Source organism: Salvelinus fontinalis, chromosome 18 (assembly GCF_029448725.1).
Source record: "Salvelinus fontinalis isolate EN_2023a chromosome 18, ASM2944872v1, whole genome shotgun sequence".
NCBI lineage: Eukaryota > Metazoa > Chordata > Actinopteri > Salmoniformes > Salmonidae > Salvelinus > Salvelinus fontinalis.
The window spans coordinates 14,613,876-14,634,314 of NC_074682.1; the positions used below are offsets into that span (position 1 = coordinate 14,613,876).

The following is a 20,439-nucleotide window of genomic DNA, read 5'->3' on the forward strand; positions in this document are numbered from 1 at the left end:
CTATAGTCTTTCCTTGGCTGGCTGCATCCTGGAACACAAAGCAAGACTGAAGCCCTATGTTGATTTTACATATCCTTCATTACACCTCTTTACAGGCTCAAATCAAAGTTTATTGGCTGCGTACACAGATTTGCAGATGTTCTCACAGGTGCAACAAAATTATTTTGTTTCTAGCTGCAGCAGTGCAGCAATCCCTAGCAATACAAAACAACACAGACATAATCCAGAACGTCCCCAAAGAATTTACACAAAATATCAGAACGAGCAATCAGAACAATCTCTGCATACAAATCCAGTTAAATGACATCTTGCAGGAATCATTAATGCAGATAGGCCTGAATCTATCCATTATCAGCACAATGCAGTTCATCCATGTGAGACATGGACAACATATTAGTCATTTGATATGTAAAACAAATACAACTATCGTAACACCATTCATTCCCCTTGGGGAGATGCTTACAGTGCGTTTTTCTCTAAACATAAGAAAGTCCTACAGTACAATACATAGCCTACATACTGCATGGGCTATAAAAGGAAAATGCTGGCTGGACTGGATCCAGAACCCAATGGAGGTGTCATATTTATATTTCAGACTACCTGCCAAGCATCCTGTGTTTTGCAGCCAGTAGTAAATCTTACTGAGCTATTATGAAAATGATTTTCATGGGTCTTATAACTGTGTAGTTACACTAATTACTACAGTAACATTGTAGTTGCATATTATTTTACTAAGTGCTTTGTAATTGCAAAATAAGGGAGTTGAGCGTGTTTTGCTATTTCCCAGGTGGTATATGCCTCTTGTGTAGTAAAGAAAAAGCACTCAACTTCATTATTATTATTAGTTACAAAATATTAGCCTATGTAACATGTCAATGCACTGTTGTGACTAGTGTAATTACAGCGTAACTACACAGGTATGAGAGCAACAAATGTTATTCAAATGTTCGATTCTAATAGTGTAAATGCTTCAGCAGAAAGCTCCAAGAATGAGGATCAATAACAGGCCTAATTCTGATTCTCGCATTGCTGCACCAACATAGGAATCAAACAGAGAGTGTTCGAGGAATGCCAATCTCAGGTGTTCAAATTCCAAGTGCCTCCAATATTAATTCAGCTGTGTTGGTTTTCATAAGGTTCACAAGGCACAATGGTTTTAGATGTTTAGGATTTAAGTGTGAATAGGCGTGTAATAAGAACTATCATTTGTAATAATAAGGGGGGAAATGCTCTTGAAACCGCAAGTTTTAATGCCCTAAAAGGTTTATTCACAGGCAAAGCCCCAATCCTTTTGATATTTCACCAGCTTCTTCCAAACCAAATATTTATTTTCATAATAACCCCTCAAATATATATACATTTAAGCCAGGAATCTCTGCCGAAGCTGTTCTTGCTCTGTTTATTTTTAGCTCAGAAGGTTTGGCTTAGGTCTGAGTGAGCAGACTGGCTTAGCATTGCTGTGAATGCCCTTACAGCAGGTAGCGGGTGAAACACAGCTCACGTCCACTGTTTAGACCGTTTGGTCTCAGGCCTTTATGTCCTAGGTTCTCTCAATGTGCAGCCTCCAGAGAGGGCAGCTGGATGACTTTGCTCTGCTTAGCCAAAATTGGGCATACTGAGTTTGATGGGCAGCTCCCACAGCAATCTGCCCTCTACAATTCTTGACCAATATTCCTTTTGTTGATACAATGAAGTAGTGGTATTATGCACTGTGATGCTGATTGGTGACACATGCAGGATAGCCTGGATCAAAATGACAGTCATGCTTAGGAGTGAAAGAGACGGGTGTAATAGTAAAGATGGAGACTAAAGGGGCAATCTGCAGTTGCTACATCCATTTTTGCAATTCTAAATTATGTATACCCATTGATTCTTAAAGAATATACATTTACATTTACATTTAAGTCATTTAGCAGACGCTCTTATCCAGAGCGACTTACAAATTGGTGCATTCACCTTATGATATCCAGTGGAACAACCACTTTACAATAGTGCATCTAACTCTTTTAAGGGGGGGGGGGGTTAGAAGGATTACTTTATCCTATCCTAGGTATTCCTTAAAGAGGTGGGGTTTCAGGTGTCTCCGGAAGGTGGTGATTGACTCCGCTGACCTGGCGTCGTGAGGGAGTTTGTTCCACCATTGGGGTGCCAGAGCAGCGAACAGTTTTGACTGGGCTGAGCGGGAACTGTACTTCCTCAGAGGTAGGGAGGCGAGCAGGCCAGAGGTGGATGAACGCAGTGCCCTTGTTTGGGTGTAGGGCCTGATCAGAGCCTGAAGGTACGGAGGTGCCGTTCCCCTCACAGCTCCGTAGGCAAGCACCATGGTCTTGTAGCGGATGCGAGCTTCAACTGGAAGCCAGTGGAGAGAGCTATAGAGATATACCCCAGCAGAACCCAAAATATAAGCTTGGTTTACTCCAATGTTTGTAAACAATGTAAATGTAGGCCTAAACAAACACTATATAGCCTAAAAACATGGTTCAAACTGTAATTTTAATGTCATGGATGATCAGTCCATGGATGGTCAGTCCTTGCCTCCAGTCAATCCTTGCGTTTGTTACCAAATATTGATGAGCCTGTGCGCCAGTGGCAGCAGTGTGTCACGATCGTGTGGCGGATTGACGGACCAAAATGCAGCAGTTGGAAAATAAGCCATCTTCTTTTATTATAACAACACGAAGATGAACACGAACAAAACACTTTAACAAAACAACAAAACGACCGTGAAGCTACAAACGTTGTGCACAAACATACAGGCTACAAACGTTCTTACATAGACAATTACCCACAACCAATGAGAGCCTATGGCTACCCTAAATAAGGCTCCCAATCAGAGACAACCGAAATCAGCTGTCTCTAATTGGGAACTCATTCAGGTAACCATAGACTCTCCTAGATAACTAACCAACATAGACAACGCTAGACATATACACTCAACACAAAACCATCTACTACACCCCATAACCCCTTTACCAAATAAACACCCAAAACCAACAAAACATAAACATTACCCATGTCACACCCTGACCTAACTAAAATAATAAAGAAAACAAAGAATAATAAGGCCAGGGCGTGACATAACCCCCCCCTTGAGGCGCGAACTCCGGGCGCACCATACACAGTCTAGGGGAGGGTCTGGGTGGGCTCCCCTCCACGGTGGCGGCTCCGGCTCTGGTCGTAGTCCCCACGTCACCACAGTACCTAACCACCTCCTAGGCTTCCTCCAAACGACCCCCCTCCACATTAACCCCATTGCATTAAGGGGGAGTTCCGGACTAAGGGACAGCTCCGGACTAAGGACCAGTACCAGGGTAAGGGGCAGTACCAGGGTCAGGGGCAGTACCAGGATAAGGGGCAGTACCAGGGTAAGGGGCAGCACCAGGGTAAGGGGCAGCACCAGGGTAAGGGGCAGCACCAGGGTAAGGGGCAGCTCCAGGGTAAGGGGCAGCTCCGGACTGAGGAATGGCAGCTCCGGACTGAGGGACTGCAGCTCCGGACTGAGGGACTGCAGCTCCGGACTGAGGGACGGCCCATGGCTGGCTGACAGATCTGGCTGCTCATGGCTGGCTAACGGATCTGGCTGCTCATGGCTGGCTGACGGATCTGGCTGCTCATGGCTGGCTGACGGATCTGGCTGCTCATGGCTGGCTGACGGATCTGGCTGCTCATGGCTAGCTGACGGATCTGGCTGCTCATGGCTAGCTGACGGATCTGGCTGCTCATGGCTAGCTGACGGATCTGGCTGCTCATGGCTGGCTGACGGATCTGGCTGCTCATGGCTGGCTGACGGATCTGGCTGCTCATGGCTAGCTGACGGATCTGGCTGCTCATGGCTAGCTGACGGATCTGGCTGCTCATGGCTAGCTGACGGATCTGGCTGCTCATGGCTAGCTGACGGATCTGGCTGCTCATGGCTAGCTGACGGATCTGGCTGCTCATGGCTAGCTGACGGATCTGGCTGCTCATGGCTAGCTGACGGATCTGGCTGCTCATGGCTAGCTGACGGATCTGGCTGCTCATGGCTAGCTGACGGATCTGGCTGCTCATGGCTAGCTGACGGATCTGGCTGCTCCTGTCTGGTTGGCGGCTCTGGCAGATCCTGTCTGGTTGGCGGCTCTGGCAGATCCTGTCTGGTTGGCGGCTCTGGCAGATCCTGTCTGACGGACGGCTCTAGCGGCTCCTGTCTGGCTGGCGGCTCTAGCGGCTCCTGTCTGGCGGACGGCTCAGTGGGCTCATGGCAGACGGGCGGCTTTGCAGGCTCATGGCAGACGGGCGGCTTTGCAGGCTCATTGCAGACGGATGGCTCAGATGGCGCTGGGGAGACGGATGGCTCAGATGGCGCTGGGGAGACGGATGGCTCAGATGGCGCTGGGGAGACGGATGGCTCAGATGGCGCTGGGGAGACGGATGGCTCAGATGGCGCTGGGGAGACGAGCAGTTCAGTCAACGCTGTGCAGACGGCAGACTCCTGCCGGCTGAGGCGCACTGTAGGCCTGGTGCGTGGTGCCGGGACTGGTGGCACCGGGCTGGGGACACGCATCTCAGGGCTAGTGCGGGGAGCAGCAACAGGACGCACAGGACTCTGGGGACACACAGGAGGCTTGGTGCGTGGTTTAGACACTGGTGGTAAAGGGCTGGAGACACGCACCATATAGCTAGTGCGTGGAGGAGGCACTGGTGGTACTGGGTTGGGGCGGGGAGGTGGCGCCGGAAATACCGGACCGTGCAGGCGTACTGGCTCCCTTGAACGCCGAGCCTGCCCAACCTTACCTGGTTCTATGCTCCCCGTCGCCTGACCAGTGCGGGGAGGTGGAATAACCCGCACCGGCCTATGTAGGCGAACCGGGGACACCATGCGTAAGGCTGGTGCCATGTACGCCGGCCCGAGGAGACGCACTGGTGACCAGATGCGTTGGGCCGGCTTCATGACATATGGCTCAACGCTCAGTCTAGCCCGGCCGATACGTGGAGCCGAAATGTACCGAACCGGGCTATGCACGCGTACAGGAGACACCGTGCGCTCTACTGCGTAACACGGTGTCTGCCCGTACTCCCGCTCTCCACGGTAAGTACAGGGAGTAGGCGCAGGTTTCCTACCTGACTTCGCCACACTCCCTTTAAGGCCCCCCCCAAGAAATTTTTGGGGTGTACTCACGGGTTTCCAGCCTTGTCTCCGTGCTGCCTCCTCATATCGCCTCCTCTCGGCTTTCGCTGCCTCCAGCTCTTCACGAGGGAGGCGATATTCTCCAGGTTGATCCCAAGGTCCATCTCTTTCCAATTCGTCCTCCCAACTCCAGAGATCCTGTGTAGGTAGGTCCTGTTGCCGCCTTCCATGCCGCTTGGTCCTATGGTGGGTAATTCTGTCACGATCGTGTGGCGGATTGACGGACCAAAATGCAGCAGTTGGAAAATAAGCCATCTTCTTTTATTATAACAACACGAAGATGAACACGAACAAAACACTTTAACAAAACAACAAAACGACCGTGAAGCTACAAACGTTGTGCACAAACATACAGGCTACAAACGTTCTTACATAGACAATTACCCACAACCAATGAGAGCCTATGGCTACCCTAAATAAGGCTCCCAATCAGAGACAACCGAAATCAGCTGTCTCTAATTGGGAACTCATTCAGGTAACCATAGACTCTCCTAGATAACTAACCAACATAGACAACGCTAGACATATACACTCAACACAAAACCATCTACTACACCCCATAACCCCTTTACCAAATAAACACCCAAAACCAACAAAACATAAACATTACCCATGTCACACCCTGACCTAACTAAAATAATAAAGAAAACAAAGAATAATAAGGCCAGGGCGTGACACAGTGGCATCACTCAAGTGGGTACTGCACAAATGGTAGTGCTGGAGTAGCACGGAGGGGATGTTGGGCACAGCGAGGTGCGCTGCTGTGGCTGCGGACCTATCTGTCTTTAACCACCTGGCTGTGACTGAGATGCTTCCTCCTCCATCGATGTTTCCTCTACTTTGCTCCGTTCACTATCCAAAGAGCTTGAACAACCCTCCATGACCCATCTATCAGACGTCTGAACTTGCTTGATTAGCTACCTAAGACATTTATTGATTTATTTTGATTTCTTGGTGTGTATGCAATTCAGCTTTTAGCTGCCATGTATACTGAAATAAAACTCAACTCAACTCAACATCCATAGCTCTGTCTAAGAATATGAATGTGGTAACATTTCTCCTGTCCCGTCCCTCAGCCTTTTACCAAAACAGCGGTGGGGTTCCCAGCTTTGTATTTGTTTCATCTGCAAATTTCCCCTTTTAAAGTATTGAGCGACTCAACATCATTATTTCTACTGTGTATGCACGTGCACCAGTAGCATCCACTGCTGAGAATGAAAATTGTAGCTGATGTTATTGTTTGTCTGTTTTTGGAGGCTAGATTGATGTGCAGTTAGAGAGATTCATATTCTGAGTGTTTGACAGCTGTCATTGCTCCTCCTGTCCCCAGGCTTGTGGATGACCGCTGTGTGGTACAGCCAGACACAGGCGACCTTAACAACCCACCCAAGAAATTCCGAGGTAAGGACTATCACTCTGTTCAGTCTGCTGTTCAAGTGCAAGCATTCAACCAATATTGTTTGATCAAACAACCAGTAAGGAGTTAAGGCATCGCTTCATGTGACCTTTTTTCACTGTAGTTTGCTCTGTCAGTCCAAATCAAATAATACTTTTATTTGTCACATGTTTTGTAAACAACAGGTGTAAACTAACAGTGAAATGCTTACTTACGGGCCCTTCCCAACAATGCAGAGATTTTTTTTAATTTTTTATAATAACTAAATATTAACACTGGGAATAAATATACAATGAGTAACGATAACTTGGCTGTATACACAGGGTACCAGTACAGAGTCGATGTGCAGGGATACGGGGTAACTGAGGTAGAAAATATGTACATATAGGTAGGGATAAAGTGAATAGGCAACAGGATGTATTTTAAACAGTAGGAGCAGCATATGTGATGAATCAAAAGAGTTAGTGCAAAAAGGGTCAATGCTGATAGTTCAGGTAGCTATTTGACCTCTTAAGGATTAGCCCCTTTTTTTCAATTTGAGCCTAAAATGTTGTTTGTGTTTGTTTGATTGGGGTGCTGTCCTCAGATAATAGCATGGTTTGCTTTCGCCATAAAGCCTTTTTGAAATCTGACATGGTGGCTGGATTAACAAGAAGTAAAGCTTTAATGTGGTGTATTGCACTTGTGATTGTATGAAAGTTAACTATTTCTAATAATTTAATTTGAATTTGGCGATCTGCCATTTCACCGGATGTTGTCAAATCGATCCCGTTAACGGGATTAACTGTGCAGCTGTATAACTTTTTGGGGATCTGAGGGCCCATGCCAAATCTTTCCAGCCTCCTGAGGGGGTTGAGGCATTGTCGTGACTTCTTCACAACTGTGTTGGGGTGTGTGGACCATGATCATTCTTTAGCGATGTGGACACCGAGGAACTTGAACTTCTCTGCCTGCTCCATTACAGCCCTGTTGAAGTGGATGGGGGTGTCCTCGGCACCATTCATGTAGTCCACAATCAGCTCCTTTGTCTTGCTGACGTTGAGGGAGCGGTTGTTGTCCTGGCACCACACTGCCAGATCACTGACCTCCTTATATGCTGTCTCATCATCGTCGGTGCTCAGGCCAAGCAACATTGTGTCTTCAGCAAACCTAATGATGGTGTTGGAGTTGTCCGTGGCCACACAGTCATGGGTGAACAGGGAGTATAGGATGGGATAAAGCACCCCCGAGGGGTCCCCGTGTTGAGGGTCAGCATGATGGATGTGTTGTTGCCTATCCTCACCACCTGGGGATGGCCTGTCAGGAAGTCCAGGTTCCAGTTGCAGAGTGAGGTGTTTAGTCCCAGAGCTTAGTGATGAGCTTTTGTATTGGACGCTGCAATAGTCAATGAACAGCATTCTCACAGTAGGTGTTCCTCTTGTCCAGGTTGGAAAGGGCAGTGTGGAGTGCAATAGTGTGGAGTGGATCTGTTGGGGCAATATGCAAATTGGAGTGGGTCCAGGGTGTCTGGGATGGTGTTGTTAATGTTAGCCATGCCCAGCCTTTCAAAGCAATTCATGGCTACAGATGTGCAACAGGACAAAAGTAATTTAAACAGGGTATCTTGGTGTTATTGGACACACTATGGTGGTCTGCTTTAAACGTAGGTATTACAGACTGGGTCAAGGAGAGGTTGAAAATGTTGCCAGCTCGTCAGCGCACATTTTGGGTACGCGTCCTGGTAATCCGTCTGGTCCTGCGGCCTTGTGAATGTTAACCTGTTTAAAGGTCTTACTCACGTTGGGTACAGAGAGTGAGATCACATAGTCCTCCGGAACAGCTGGTGCTCTCATGCATAGTTCAGTGTTGCTTGCCCCGAAGTGGGCATATAAGGAATTTAACTCGTCTGGTAGGCTCGCGTCACTGTGCAGCTCACGTCTGGGTTTCCCTGTGTAATCCGTGATAGTTTGCAAGCCCTGCAAAATATGCTGAGCGCCAGAGCCGGCATAGTAGGATTCGATTTTTGTCCTGTTTTGACTGTTTTATGGGTCATTGGAGTTCATAGCGGGATTCCTTATAATCGTCCGGATTAGTTTCCCGCTCCTTGAACACGGCAGCTCTAACCTTTAGCTCTGTGTGGATGTTGCCTGTAATCCATGGCTTCTGGTTGGGATATGTATGTAAAGTCAATGTGGGTACGACTTCATCGATGCGCTTATTAATGAAGCCGGTGACTGATGTGGTAAACTCCTCAATATTATAGGATGAATCCAGGAACATATTCCAGTCTGTGCTATCGAAACAGTCCTGTAGTGTATAATCTGCTTCATCAGACCACTTCTGTATTGAGCACTGGCACTTCCAGTTTGAGTTTTTGCTTGTAAGTAGGAATCAGGATGATAGAGTTATGGTCAAATTTGCCAAAAGGAGAGCTTTGTATGTGTTTCTGTGCGTGGAGTAAAGGTGATCGAGAGGGTTTTTTCGCTCTGGTTGCACAGGTGACTTGCTGGTAAAAGTGAGTGTCCCCTGCTCTCTGATAACATTACACTGGACATGATGTCAGCTGGAAAAAACTGTTTAGATTATCTTCTCTGAGGCCATCATCATTACATGGGGATTATAACTAAGTACTGTATGTTTAACCAAGTGGTTTGTGCTCCGTGTAACCATTAGATCAGTAGTTGACACTGAGGAGATATAAAAGGTATTTTGAGACATGGAGATGTGATCCCTGCTCCTTTGTTATGAAATGTGAACTGGTGTCTTTGTGTAAATGAAGCTGTAATGAAGCTAATTAACCTTGCGTTCACCTGCCACCCCTCAGCCCCTGACTGGAATGTGGCACTAGGCTACATTACAGTACAGTTAGTACACCACAATGTGTCACCTAGTGAGAGGCCTGTGACCCTGTGTTAACTCTGAGGGGAAAGTATGTTTAACTCTGATGCCCTTTGTTCTTTCACCACTAAAACCTAATGAGAATTTATCTATATTATTTTATTTGGCAGAGGCAGCATTTAAAAAATTAAGCTTTTTGCAAATGTATCAAATGTCTTTGGACTGTAAAACATTCTGTGAAGTGATTGATGGCAGAGTGCCATGTTTCTTATAGTTATTGAGGCTGACGTGTAGAACTAGCCAGATGCAGTCCATTTCCTGCAAATGTAAGCAGTGTGGATTACGCTCGGACATCTCTCAGAGCTAAGTGTTCAGAGACTGTCTGGAAGTATGAAACAGGATTGTGAGTAAAATGTACTATGTTCTGGCAGTTTCTCAAGGCATTCGGGATTCTTCTACTACAAGTTATGAGTCATGCTTTTGATCAATGTTTGACATTAATGAACACAGCCCAGGGGTTCTTGCATTAGATCAGATTGATCTTCATACATCTTTCATGACAGGTCTGATAGACTTCACTGTTCATTTCCACATTTCCATCAACAGGTGAGCACTCAGTTAATATAGATTGATGCAGTAGTGCGGATGATGCATCCCACTGTGTGTTAGACTCCAATGTGTTTCCAGGGTTTGGTTTTGCCTGAGTGCAAACTGTTTGGTGGTTTTGAGGCCCATTTGTGTTAGCCAAAAGCAACCCCTGGTGTCCTGGTTCCAATGCAAACCCTTATTCCCAGCTTGCTGTTATTGGGATTTTGATTTTGATAGGCTGAGGCAGCAACAAAAATAGTTTTTTTTGTTATTTAGTTAACTTTGCTTTCTCTGGAACTAGAGCTTCATATCTTCAGAGGCATCTTAATTCATGAACAACAACACTGTCCTGAAATAAAACACTTTGGTACATCTACGAGTGTATTTTGATGGCACTGCTGTTTTAAACCCTACCACATTTAATACTTGGATGTTCTGGAATTCACTTTTTATTGCTTTAACATATCAAATCCAATGTGTTTGTTGTTTAGTCATTCAAAAACATCAAATAGTCGGGAGGACTCGGAACAATTACTGTGATTAGTGGTGAAAGGACATTGGGACTTGTGGGGTTCATCATAAATTGCCATGGCTGTTTGAACTGGCACTGTGTCAATCCTATTTCCATAAAAATGGCATATTGAGCTTTCCCAGATGGCGATTTCAACGGTGGATGAAGTATGCTATAAAATTGCTCTATTTAGCGCATGTTGAACACATAGGCTTTGTGCGTAATGCAAATGCCGAATTTCATCATTTATTGTATACTGGTAGCCTACATAATAAGATAATAGACTACACTCTAATTTATAGCACTTTGATTAAAACTACATTAGTTTATTTTGGAGAAGCTATGAATTTGTATGATTGGTTGGAAATGATATCGATGTTCTGTTTTGAGCTTTATTCTCAGACTTATTCTCGGACTGTTACTTTTCCCCCCACTAACTCAAAACCATACAGGCTAGACGTTATTGGGACTTTAAGACTGATCAGTGATGTGTCAGACAGTAAAGCACCTGGAGTGTTTAAAGTAGAAGCCTCCCTGTATCTCAAGGTCAGTGCAGCAGGATGATTCTGGCATCAGCAGGGAGGGCCATCTGGGAGTGGTTGTGAGACTCCTGCTGATGGGCTCCTGGAGGCGCTGGCTGCATACTGTCTCGGTCTCTAATGGAGCCCTTTTCAAATGAGCACACGGCTTTGGCAGGCCTCCAGAGCAGACCTTTGTAAATTATTTTTTGAGTGAATTGACGTGATTGCCAATGTGAGTTACATTTACTCGAATCAAGGTCATGTAAATTTAATTGACCTTTTTATCCCTGAAAATTATGAGCCCCACTTTACTTTACATAGCACGTCCATGTCATTGTCACAGAAATCACTTTCTATTTGTGAGTGACCGGCTCAATTTGGTCTTATGTAGCAAAATTATTTGAAATTGGGTTTTTTACATTTGATAAAAGTAGAGACTCAGAGCTAGAAAATGGAATATCATACACTACTGTTGAGTAACAATGGGAAAGTAATTCTGCTTTGAAAGTGATAAACTTTTGAGAAAATGGCCCTTGAATGTTTTGGTACACCTACTAGAGAGCTCTTCTTTGTCTACACCCATTCAGCCTCTTAAGCCTTAGCCCCACCCATCTCTTTAAGGATTCACATGTGAGGCCATGTGCTATATAGAGTGAGTACGGTAGTGTACTAAACAGACAAAGATTTCAAGACTAAAGGCTGGTTTATACTATGTCTATCGACATGTCTGTAGATAGTTGTCAAGGGGAACATTCTATTGTTGTCCGACATCAAACTTGTTGTTATGAAAATGTATAAACACAAAAACGACAGGCTGCATGACATCAACAGCCTGGTGGTCCAAAACCCATCCGTTTAAAAATGTCAATCTAGCATACCAGGCAACTAAAAGCAACTTTTTAAACAATGTTTTGGTTCGTTTGTAGCTTGTTAGCTAGCTAGATAACGTTGAATTAGCTGGCTAGCCAATTCAAATAATGACCATATATAGCTGACAACGTCTTAACTTTAGCTAATTTGTATTCGCTATTACAGGAAAATAAACTCAAAACAAGATCATTATTTACAAGTTAATGGTGAGCTAATTACAGAAAGTGGCTTATGGTTGTGAGTTTGACAAAATAAATGCAAGCCATTCTAACATAGAATTTTAGAACTTGGACACTGTCTCGTTGGCCTAACGTTATATCCTAATTTGACTTTGGTGCAGGTCATGTTGTTCTTCACATTACCGTTTCTGGTAAACACACACTATATCAAAGTGTATTTGTCACATGCACAGGATACAGAAGGCATAAATGGTACAGTGAAATGGTTACTTGCATAGTGGAGTCTTTTGTTTAGACATGTAGCTAGCTAGCTAGCTGAACAATGATTCATAATCCCAACTCATAATGTTCCTACCCTTCATGAATCTGCTGGTAGCTAAAGCTAACCAACTAGCTAGCTTCAATGTTAGCTAGCTAGCTAACATCAGGCTATAACTAGCAATGCAAATGTCTCTGAGATACAAATAATATTACTACACAGATCATACACGTAACGTTAGCTAGCGAGGAAGCCAGCTAACGTTAGCTAACAGTACGCTTTAATTTACAATGAAAATGACTTTCTGACAAAATTAGAAACTTATAGTATCTGAAAATGTAGCAAGCTAGACTCTCTTACCCGTATACATGGATGAACGCTTCTCCCTCTCTGTCATGGATTACATGGTTACCCTTAGTTTGAAGATATAATCCAGAGACAGGTGTTTTATACAAAGCCTTCTTCTGTGTGTTCTCTTTTTTACTCCCTCGGCATTATTTGCAATGAAATGCCAGAATTCTCTCCATCTGCTTCCACCGGGCATTCCACAGATTTCAAAACACGGTCCTCCAGAAAGTGGAGAGCATTAGCAACACTTCGCAATATCTTTTGAAAATAGCTGCATTAGAAACAATTACCTACACATACCGATGTGTCTACGTTGAAATGCCTCTCCTGTAAAGTAGTGATGCTTGACATATGCCTAGTTTCCTGAAGCGAGTCAAATTTTATGTCAACCTTCAGGTTCAATGGGGACAAAATTAAGGACAACCCAGAAGGACAACCATCTCCGCAGCACTCCACCAATCAGGCCTTTATGGTAGACTGGCCAGACGGAAGCCACTCCTCAGTAAAAGGCACATGACAGACAGCTTGGCGTTTGCAAAAAGGCACATAAAGGACTCTCAGACCATGAGAAACAAAATTCTCTGGTCTGATGAAACCAAGATTGAACTCTTTGGCCTGAATTACAATTTTTTTATTTTATTTAACCTTTATGTAACCAGGTAGGCAAGTTGAGAACAAGTTCTCATTTACAATTGCGACCTGGCCAAGATAAAGCAAAGCAGCTCGACACATACAACAACACAGAGTTACACATGGAGTAAAACAAACATACAGTCAATAATACAGTAGAAAAATAAGTCTATGAGGTGAGATAAGGGAGGTAAAGCAAAAAAAGGCCATGGTGGTGAAGTAAATACAATATAGCAAGTAAAACACTGGAATGGTAGATTTGCAGTGGAAGAATGCGCAAAGTAGAAATAGAAATAATGGGGTGCAAAGGAGCAAAATAAATAAATAAATAAATAAATACAGTAGGGGAAGCGGTAGTTGTTTGGGCTAAATTATAGATGGTCTATGTACAGGTGCAGTAATCTGTGAGCTGCCCTGACAGCTGGTGCTTAAAGCTAGTGAGGGAGATAAGTGTTTCCAGTTGCAGAGATTTTTGTAGTTCGTTCCAGTCATTGGCAGCAGAGAACTGGAAGGAGAGGTGGCCAAAGGAGGAATTGGTTTTCGGGGTGACCAGAGAGATATACCTACTGGAGCGCGTGCTACTGGTGGGTGCTGCTATGGTGACCAGCTAGCTGAGATAAGGGGGGACTTTACCTAGCAGGGTCCTGTAGATGACCTGGAGCCAGTGGGTTTTGCGACGAGTATGAAGCGAGGGCAAGCCAACGAGAGCGTACAGGTCGCAGTAGTGTGTAGTATATGGGGCTTTGGTGACAAAACGGATTGCACTGTGATAGACTGCATCCAATTTATTGAGTAGGGTATTGGAGGCTATTTTGTAAATGACATCGCCGAAGTCGAGGATTGGTAGGAGGGTCAGTTTTTTACGAGGGTATGTTTGGCAGCATGAGTGAAGGATGCTTTGTTGCGAAATAGGAAGCCAATTCTAGATTTAACTTTGGATTGGAGATGTTTGATGTGAGTCTGGAAGGAGAGTTTACCATCTAACCAGACACCTAGGTATTTGTAGGCCCGGACAACAGGCCCTCCGATTTGACACACTGAACTCTATCAGAGAAGTAGTTGGTGAACCAGGCGAGGCAATCATTTGAGAAAGCAAGGCTATCGAGTCTGCCGATGAGGATGTGGTGATTGACCGAGTCGAAAGCCTTTGCCAGGTCAATGAATACGGCTGCACAGTATTGCTTCTTATCGATGGCAGTTAAGATATCGTTTAGGACCTTGAGCGTGGCTGAGGTGCACCCATGACCAGCTCTGAAACCAGATTGCATAGCGGAGAAGGTGCGGTGGGATTCGAAATTGTCGGTAATCTGTTTGTTGACTTGGCTTTCAAAGACCTTAGAAAGGCAGGGTAGGATAGATATAGGTCTGTAGCAGTTTAGGTCAAGAGTGTCCCCCCCTTTGAAGAGGGGGATGACCGCAGCTGCTTTCCAATCTTTGGGAATCTCAGACGACACGAAAGAGAGGTTGAACAGGCTAGTAATAGGGGTTGCAACAATTTCGGCAGATAATTTTCGAAAGGGTCCAGATTGTCTAGCTCGGCTGATTTGTAGGGGTCTAGATTTTGCAGCTCTTTCAGAACATCAGCTGACTGGATTTGGGAGAAGGAGAAATGGGGAAGGCTTGGTCGAGTTGCTGTTGGGGCTGCAGTGCTGTTGACCGTGGTAGGGGTAGCCAGGTGGAAAGCATGGCCAGCCGTAGAAAAATGCTTATTGAAATTCTCAATTATAGTGGATTTATCGGTGGTGATAGAGTTTCCTATCCTCAATGCAGTGGGCAGCTGGGAGGAGGTGTTCTTATTGCCATGTGTCACATCTGGAGGAAACCTGGCACCATCCCTACGGTGAAGCATGGTGGTGGCAGCATTATGCTGTGGTGTTGTTTTTCAGCGGCAGTGACGGAGTCTAGTCAGGATCAAGGGAAAGGTGAACGGAGCAAAGTACAGAGATATCATTTATGAAAATCTGTTCCAGAGCGCTCAGGACCTCAGACTGGGGCAATGTTCACCTTCCAACAGGACAACGATCCTAACCACACAGCCAAGACAACGCAGGAGTTGCTTCGGGGGCAATCTCTGAATGTCCTTCAGTGACCTAGCCATAGCTCAAACCTGATCTAACATCTCTGGAGAGACCTGAAAATAACTATGCAGCGACGCTCCCCATCCAACCTGAAAGAGCTTGAGAGGATCTGCAGAGAAGAATGGGAGGAACTCCTCAAATACAGGTGTGCCAAGCTTGTAGCGTCATACCTAAGATGACTGGAGGCTATAATCGCTGCCAAAGGTACTTCAACAAAGTACTGAGTAAGGGGTCTGAATACTTATGTAAATGTGAAATTTCATTAAAATTTTCAAAATGTTGCAAAAAACACTTTTTGCTTTGTTATTATGGACTATTGTGGGTAGATTGAGGGGGAAAACTTAACAAAATGTGAAATAAGTTAAGAGATCTGAATACTTTCCGAATACACTCTATATTGCACTCTCCATCCGGATATCGAAAATCAATGTATTGCCTCTGGTTAGTTTGAGGTCAATTGTATGTTTTGCCGTATGGATGTTTTTTTTTTTTTTTTGGTGCAGGAGCGCAAGATAATTTGATGGACAGTGTTAATTCCTTCCTCTCAAGCAGCTGTCCAAACTCCTGCTAGAGATTGAACCATCCATGCATCAGGTTTCAGGCCTCTAACAGGACTCACTCAGATATGTCACTGTATTGAGATAAAAGAGGAATCAATAGCTAGCAGCAGAGTACCTTTTTAGTTGTCTTTGTAGAGTCTTACTATACAGTTGAAGTCAGAAGTTCACATACACCTTAGACAAATACAAACGTTTCGGATAGCATTCCACAAGCTTCCCACAATAAGTTGGGTGAATTTTGGCCCATTCCTCCTGACAGAGCTGGTGTAACTGAGTCAGGTTTATAGGCCTCCTTGCTCTCGCACGATTTTTGAGTTCTGCCCACACATTTTCTATTGGATTGAGGTCAGGGCTTTGTGTTGGCCACTCCAATACCTTGACTGTGTTGTCCTTAAGCCATTTAGCCACCACTTTGGAAGATTGCTTGGGGTCATTGTCCATTTGGAAGACCCATTTGCTACCAAGCTTTAACTTCCTGACTGATGTTTTGAGATGTTGCTTCACTATATCCACGTCATTTTCTGTCCTCATGATGCCATCTATTTTGTGAAGTGCACCAGTCCCTCCTTCAGCAAAGCACCCCCACAACATGACGCTGCCACCCCGTGCTTCATGGTTGGGATGGCGTTCTTCGGCTTGCAAGCCTCCCCCTTTTTCCTCCAAACATAACGATGGTCATTATGGCCAAACAGTTCTATTTTTATTTCATCAGACCAGAGGACATTTCTCCAAAAAGTACGATCTTTGTCCCCATGAAAAGTTGCAAACCGTAGTCTGTCTTTTTTTATGGAAGCATTGGCTTCTTCCTTGCTGAGCGGCCTTTCAGGTTATGTCGATATAGGACTTGTTTTACTGTGGATATAGATACTTTTGTACCTGTTCCTCCAGCATCTTCACAATATCCTTTGCTGTTGTTCTGGGATTGATTTCCACTTTTCTTACCAAAGTACGTTCATCTCTAGATGACAGAACGGGTCTCCTTCCTGAGTGGTATGACGGCTGCGTGGTCCCATGGTGTTTTTACTTGCGTACTATTGTTTGTACAGATGAACGTGGTACCTTCAGGCGTTTGGAAATTGCTCCCAAGGATGAACCAGACTTGTGGAGGTTTACAATTTTATTTCTGAGCTCTTGGCTAATTTCTTTTGATTTTCCCATGATGTCAAGCAAAGAGGCGCTGAGTTTGAAGGTAGGCCTTGAAATAAATCCACAGGTACATCTCCAATTGACTCAAATTATGTCAATTAGCCTATCAGAAGCTTCTAAAGCCATGACGTAATTTTTTTGAATTTTCCAAGCTGTTTAAAGGCACAGTCAACTTAGTGTATGTAAACCTCTGACCCACTGGAATTGTGATACAGTGAAATAATCTGTCTGTAAACAATTGTTGGAGAAATTACTTGTGTCATGCACAAAGTAGATGTCCAAACCGACTTGCCAAAACCTATAGTTTGTTAACAGTACATTTGTGGAGTGGTTGAAAAACGAGTTTTAATGACTTCAACCTAAGTGTATGCAATCTTCCGACTTCAACTGTATGTTTTCGTACCGCTGTTGTTTATTTTCTGGCCTTACCATTCTCATTTTTGATTGAGAATAGTCCTACAATTCGTTCTTAGCCACATTTCGGAATTGTGTTTCTGCTCAATGATTTGCATTGTCAAGATGGCGAGATATTTTTGTTGTGGTTTGCACAACTGTTGTTTCGGTTCCCCAAATAGCCACAGTAGACATGACCACTACTGGACATTCGTATATTTAATCAACTAGGCTTGGATGGATGAACCTTAGTTGCAGCAATGGGAGTGACTAAAGTTATCTGGACTGATGTTGTATTGGGTGGTTATACTGTAGGTCACCAGAGTTTTTGTCTGAGGGGTAGGCCTACAAGAGTTTTGCTAGACATTGGCAGCAGAGTCCATTCCTATCTCCAGCTCCTTTTCCCACTGACCTCCCTGCCTTATTTGGCAATGCTGTCTAACTGGCAAAAAATGAAGAGGAAGGAAGAATTCTGCTTTTAGGAAAGAGAGCAAATCTCAGATGCACGTAATTAGAGACTAGGCTACCTAGGAACTTTTTAATTGTCTTGATCCTGCCCTCCCTGCTAAACATCTGTCCTAAATGTTAATATTTTTCTCTTTGTCAGAAATAGAGCACAAGGTCCTGCACAGGTTAATCCCCCTTGACTTTTCCCACCATGTCCAGCCCTGTCTTGTGCTTTTGTATTATAATAATACACCATGGTGTTTGATTAGATGCAAGACCAGGCAGTTCATTTTAGCAAGACAAGTGCAAAGTGTGTTCATGCCACAGTACAGAAGGCAAACCATATGCTGATTTCCTGGAACCAAACCAGACCTTACATCTCTGACATACAGAAGCACACTCACTCAGGGAGCAGCATTCTGTGCTTGGTTGGAGATTGATCAATACTCAACTGTGATATTAAACTCAGCAAAAAAAGAAACATCCTCTCACTGTCAACTGAGTTTATTTTCAGCAAACTAATTAACATGCATAAATATTAGTATGAACATAACAAGATTCAACAATTGAGACATAAACTGAACAAGTTCCACAGACATATGACTAACAGAAATGTAATAATGTGTCCCTGAAAAAAGGGGGGGTTCAAAATCAAAAGTCAGTATTTGGTGTGGCCTCCAGCTGCATTAAGTACTGCAGTGCATCTCCTCCTCATGGACTGCACCAGATTTGCCAGTTCTTGCTGTGAGATGTTACCCCACTCTTCCACCAAGGCACCTGCAAGTTCCCGGACATTTCTGGGGGAAATGGCTCTAGCCCTCACCCTCTGATCCAAAAGGTCCCAGATGTGCTCAATGGGTTTGAGATCCGGGCTCTTCGCTGGCCACTGACATTCCTGCAATCAATGGGATTGAGATCTGGGCTCTTTTCTGGCCATGGCAGAACACTGACATTCCTGTCTTCCAGGAAATCATGCACATAACGAGCAGTATGGCTTGTGGCATTGTCATGCTGGAGGGTCATGTCAGGATGAGCCTGCAGGAACGGTACCACATGAGGGAGGAGGATGTCTTCACTGTAACACACAGCCTTGAGATTGCCTGCAATGACAACCAGCTCAGTCCGATGATGCTGTGACACACCGCCCCAGACCATGACGGACCCTCCAACTCCAAATCGATCCCGCTCCAGAGTACAGGCCTCAACGTAATGCTCATTCCTTTGACGATAAAAGCAAATCCGACCATCACCCCTGGTGAGACAAAACCGTGACTCGTCAGTGAAGAGCACCTTTTGCGAGTCCTGTCTGGTCCAGTGACGGTGGGCTTGTGCCCATAGGCGACGTTGTTGCCAGTGATATCTGGTGAGGACCTGCCTTACAACAGGCCTACAAGCCCTCAGTCCAGCCTCTCTCAGCCTATTGCGGACAGTCTGAGCACTGATGGAGGGATTGTGCGTTCCCTGGTGTAACTCGGCAGTTGTTGTTGCCATCCTGTACCTGTCCCGCCGGTGTGATGTTCGGATGTACCGATCCTGTGCAGGTGTTGTTACACGTGGTCTGCCACTGCGAGGACGATCAGCTGTCCGTCCTGTCTCCCTGTAGTGCTGTCTTCGGCGTCTCACAGTACGGACATTGCAATTTATTGCCCTGGCCATATGCCTTCTTGCAGCATGCCTAAGGCACATTCACGCATATGAGCAGGGACCCTGGGCATCTTTCTTTTGGTGTTTTTCAGAGCAGTAGAAAGGCCTCTTTAGTATCCTAAGTTTTCATAACTGTGACCTTAATTGCCTACCGTCTGTAAGCTGTTAGTGTCTTAACGACCGTTCCACAGGTACATATTCACTAAGTGAGCTCATCCTTCTAGAAACTGTCATCATTGGCCAGTGGAATGAGAACTTCCATAAACATGGCTAACTCGATGTTATCGCTTTTTGAAGTAGCAACATATCAGGGGCATTATCTTGTGAATTTATAAGCAAAGCCCTGCTCTAGACCTTACATGTCATGAACAAAAATGTGATTCCGCATTCTATAGGTTCTCCACATCAAGGCATGCTACCTACCAGTAAACTGCTTCAATTAATTCATTGTGCGCCTGAGAAAATAGGCACCCCATTTTGCAGGCAGCTGGTCACTCACACACTCGCTGCACGGCTGCTTGACAGTACCCTTCAGTTTGTTCCACCTGTCTAGCTAGCTAAAGAAATACCTGAACTTTAGTTAGCGAAAATATACAAAAAACTTAGACCGCTAGGTATAGGCCTACTGTTGTTGTTTTTGAAGTCTGATGACCCACAAGTGTCGAAACAAATAGGGAAAGATAAAAGCCTGACTCAGCAGGTACTATTAGTTAGCTAGCTAGCTGTACCAGTTTTAGCTGGCTAGCTAGTTTTTTTTATTGCGCTTGCTGGCTCGGTAATATTATATGGAAGCCAGTCACTTAATAAAATTGGGAAAGAGTCTATTACCAAAGTACAGTTGTTCCTGGAGTGCTTAAGAACTTTTGAGGCTGTAATTTCTCCAAAATA

The 20,439-nt window shown here is 44.7% G+C and overlaps 1 protein-coding gene across 10 annotated transcripts in view; it reads left to right on the plus strand.

The window, feature by feature from the left end:
- LOC129815025 (inositol 1,4,5-trisphosphate receptor type 1-like) overlaps positions 1-20,439 on the plus strand; it is a 144,253-nt gene that overhangs the window by 7,665 nt on the left and 116,149 nt on the right. For all 10 annotated transcript variants that reach the window (XM_055868291.1, XM_055868296.1, XM_055868295.1 and 7 more), the window contains exon 3: positions 6,495-6,565. In XM_055868291.1, the coding sequence (XP_055724266.1) occupies positions 6,495-6,565 (71 nt within the window). The remainder of the gene's footprint in view (positions 1-6,494; positions 6,566-20,439) is intronic.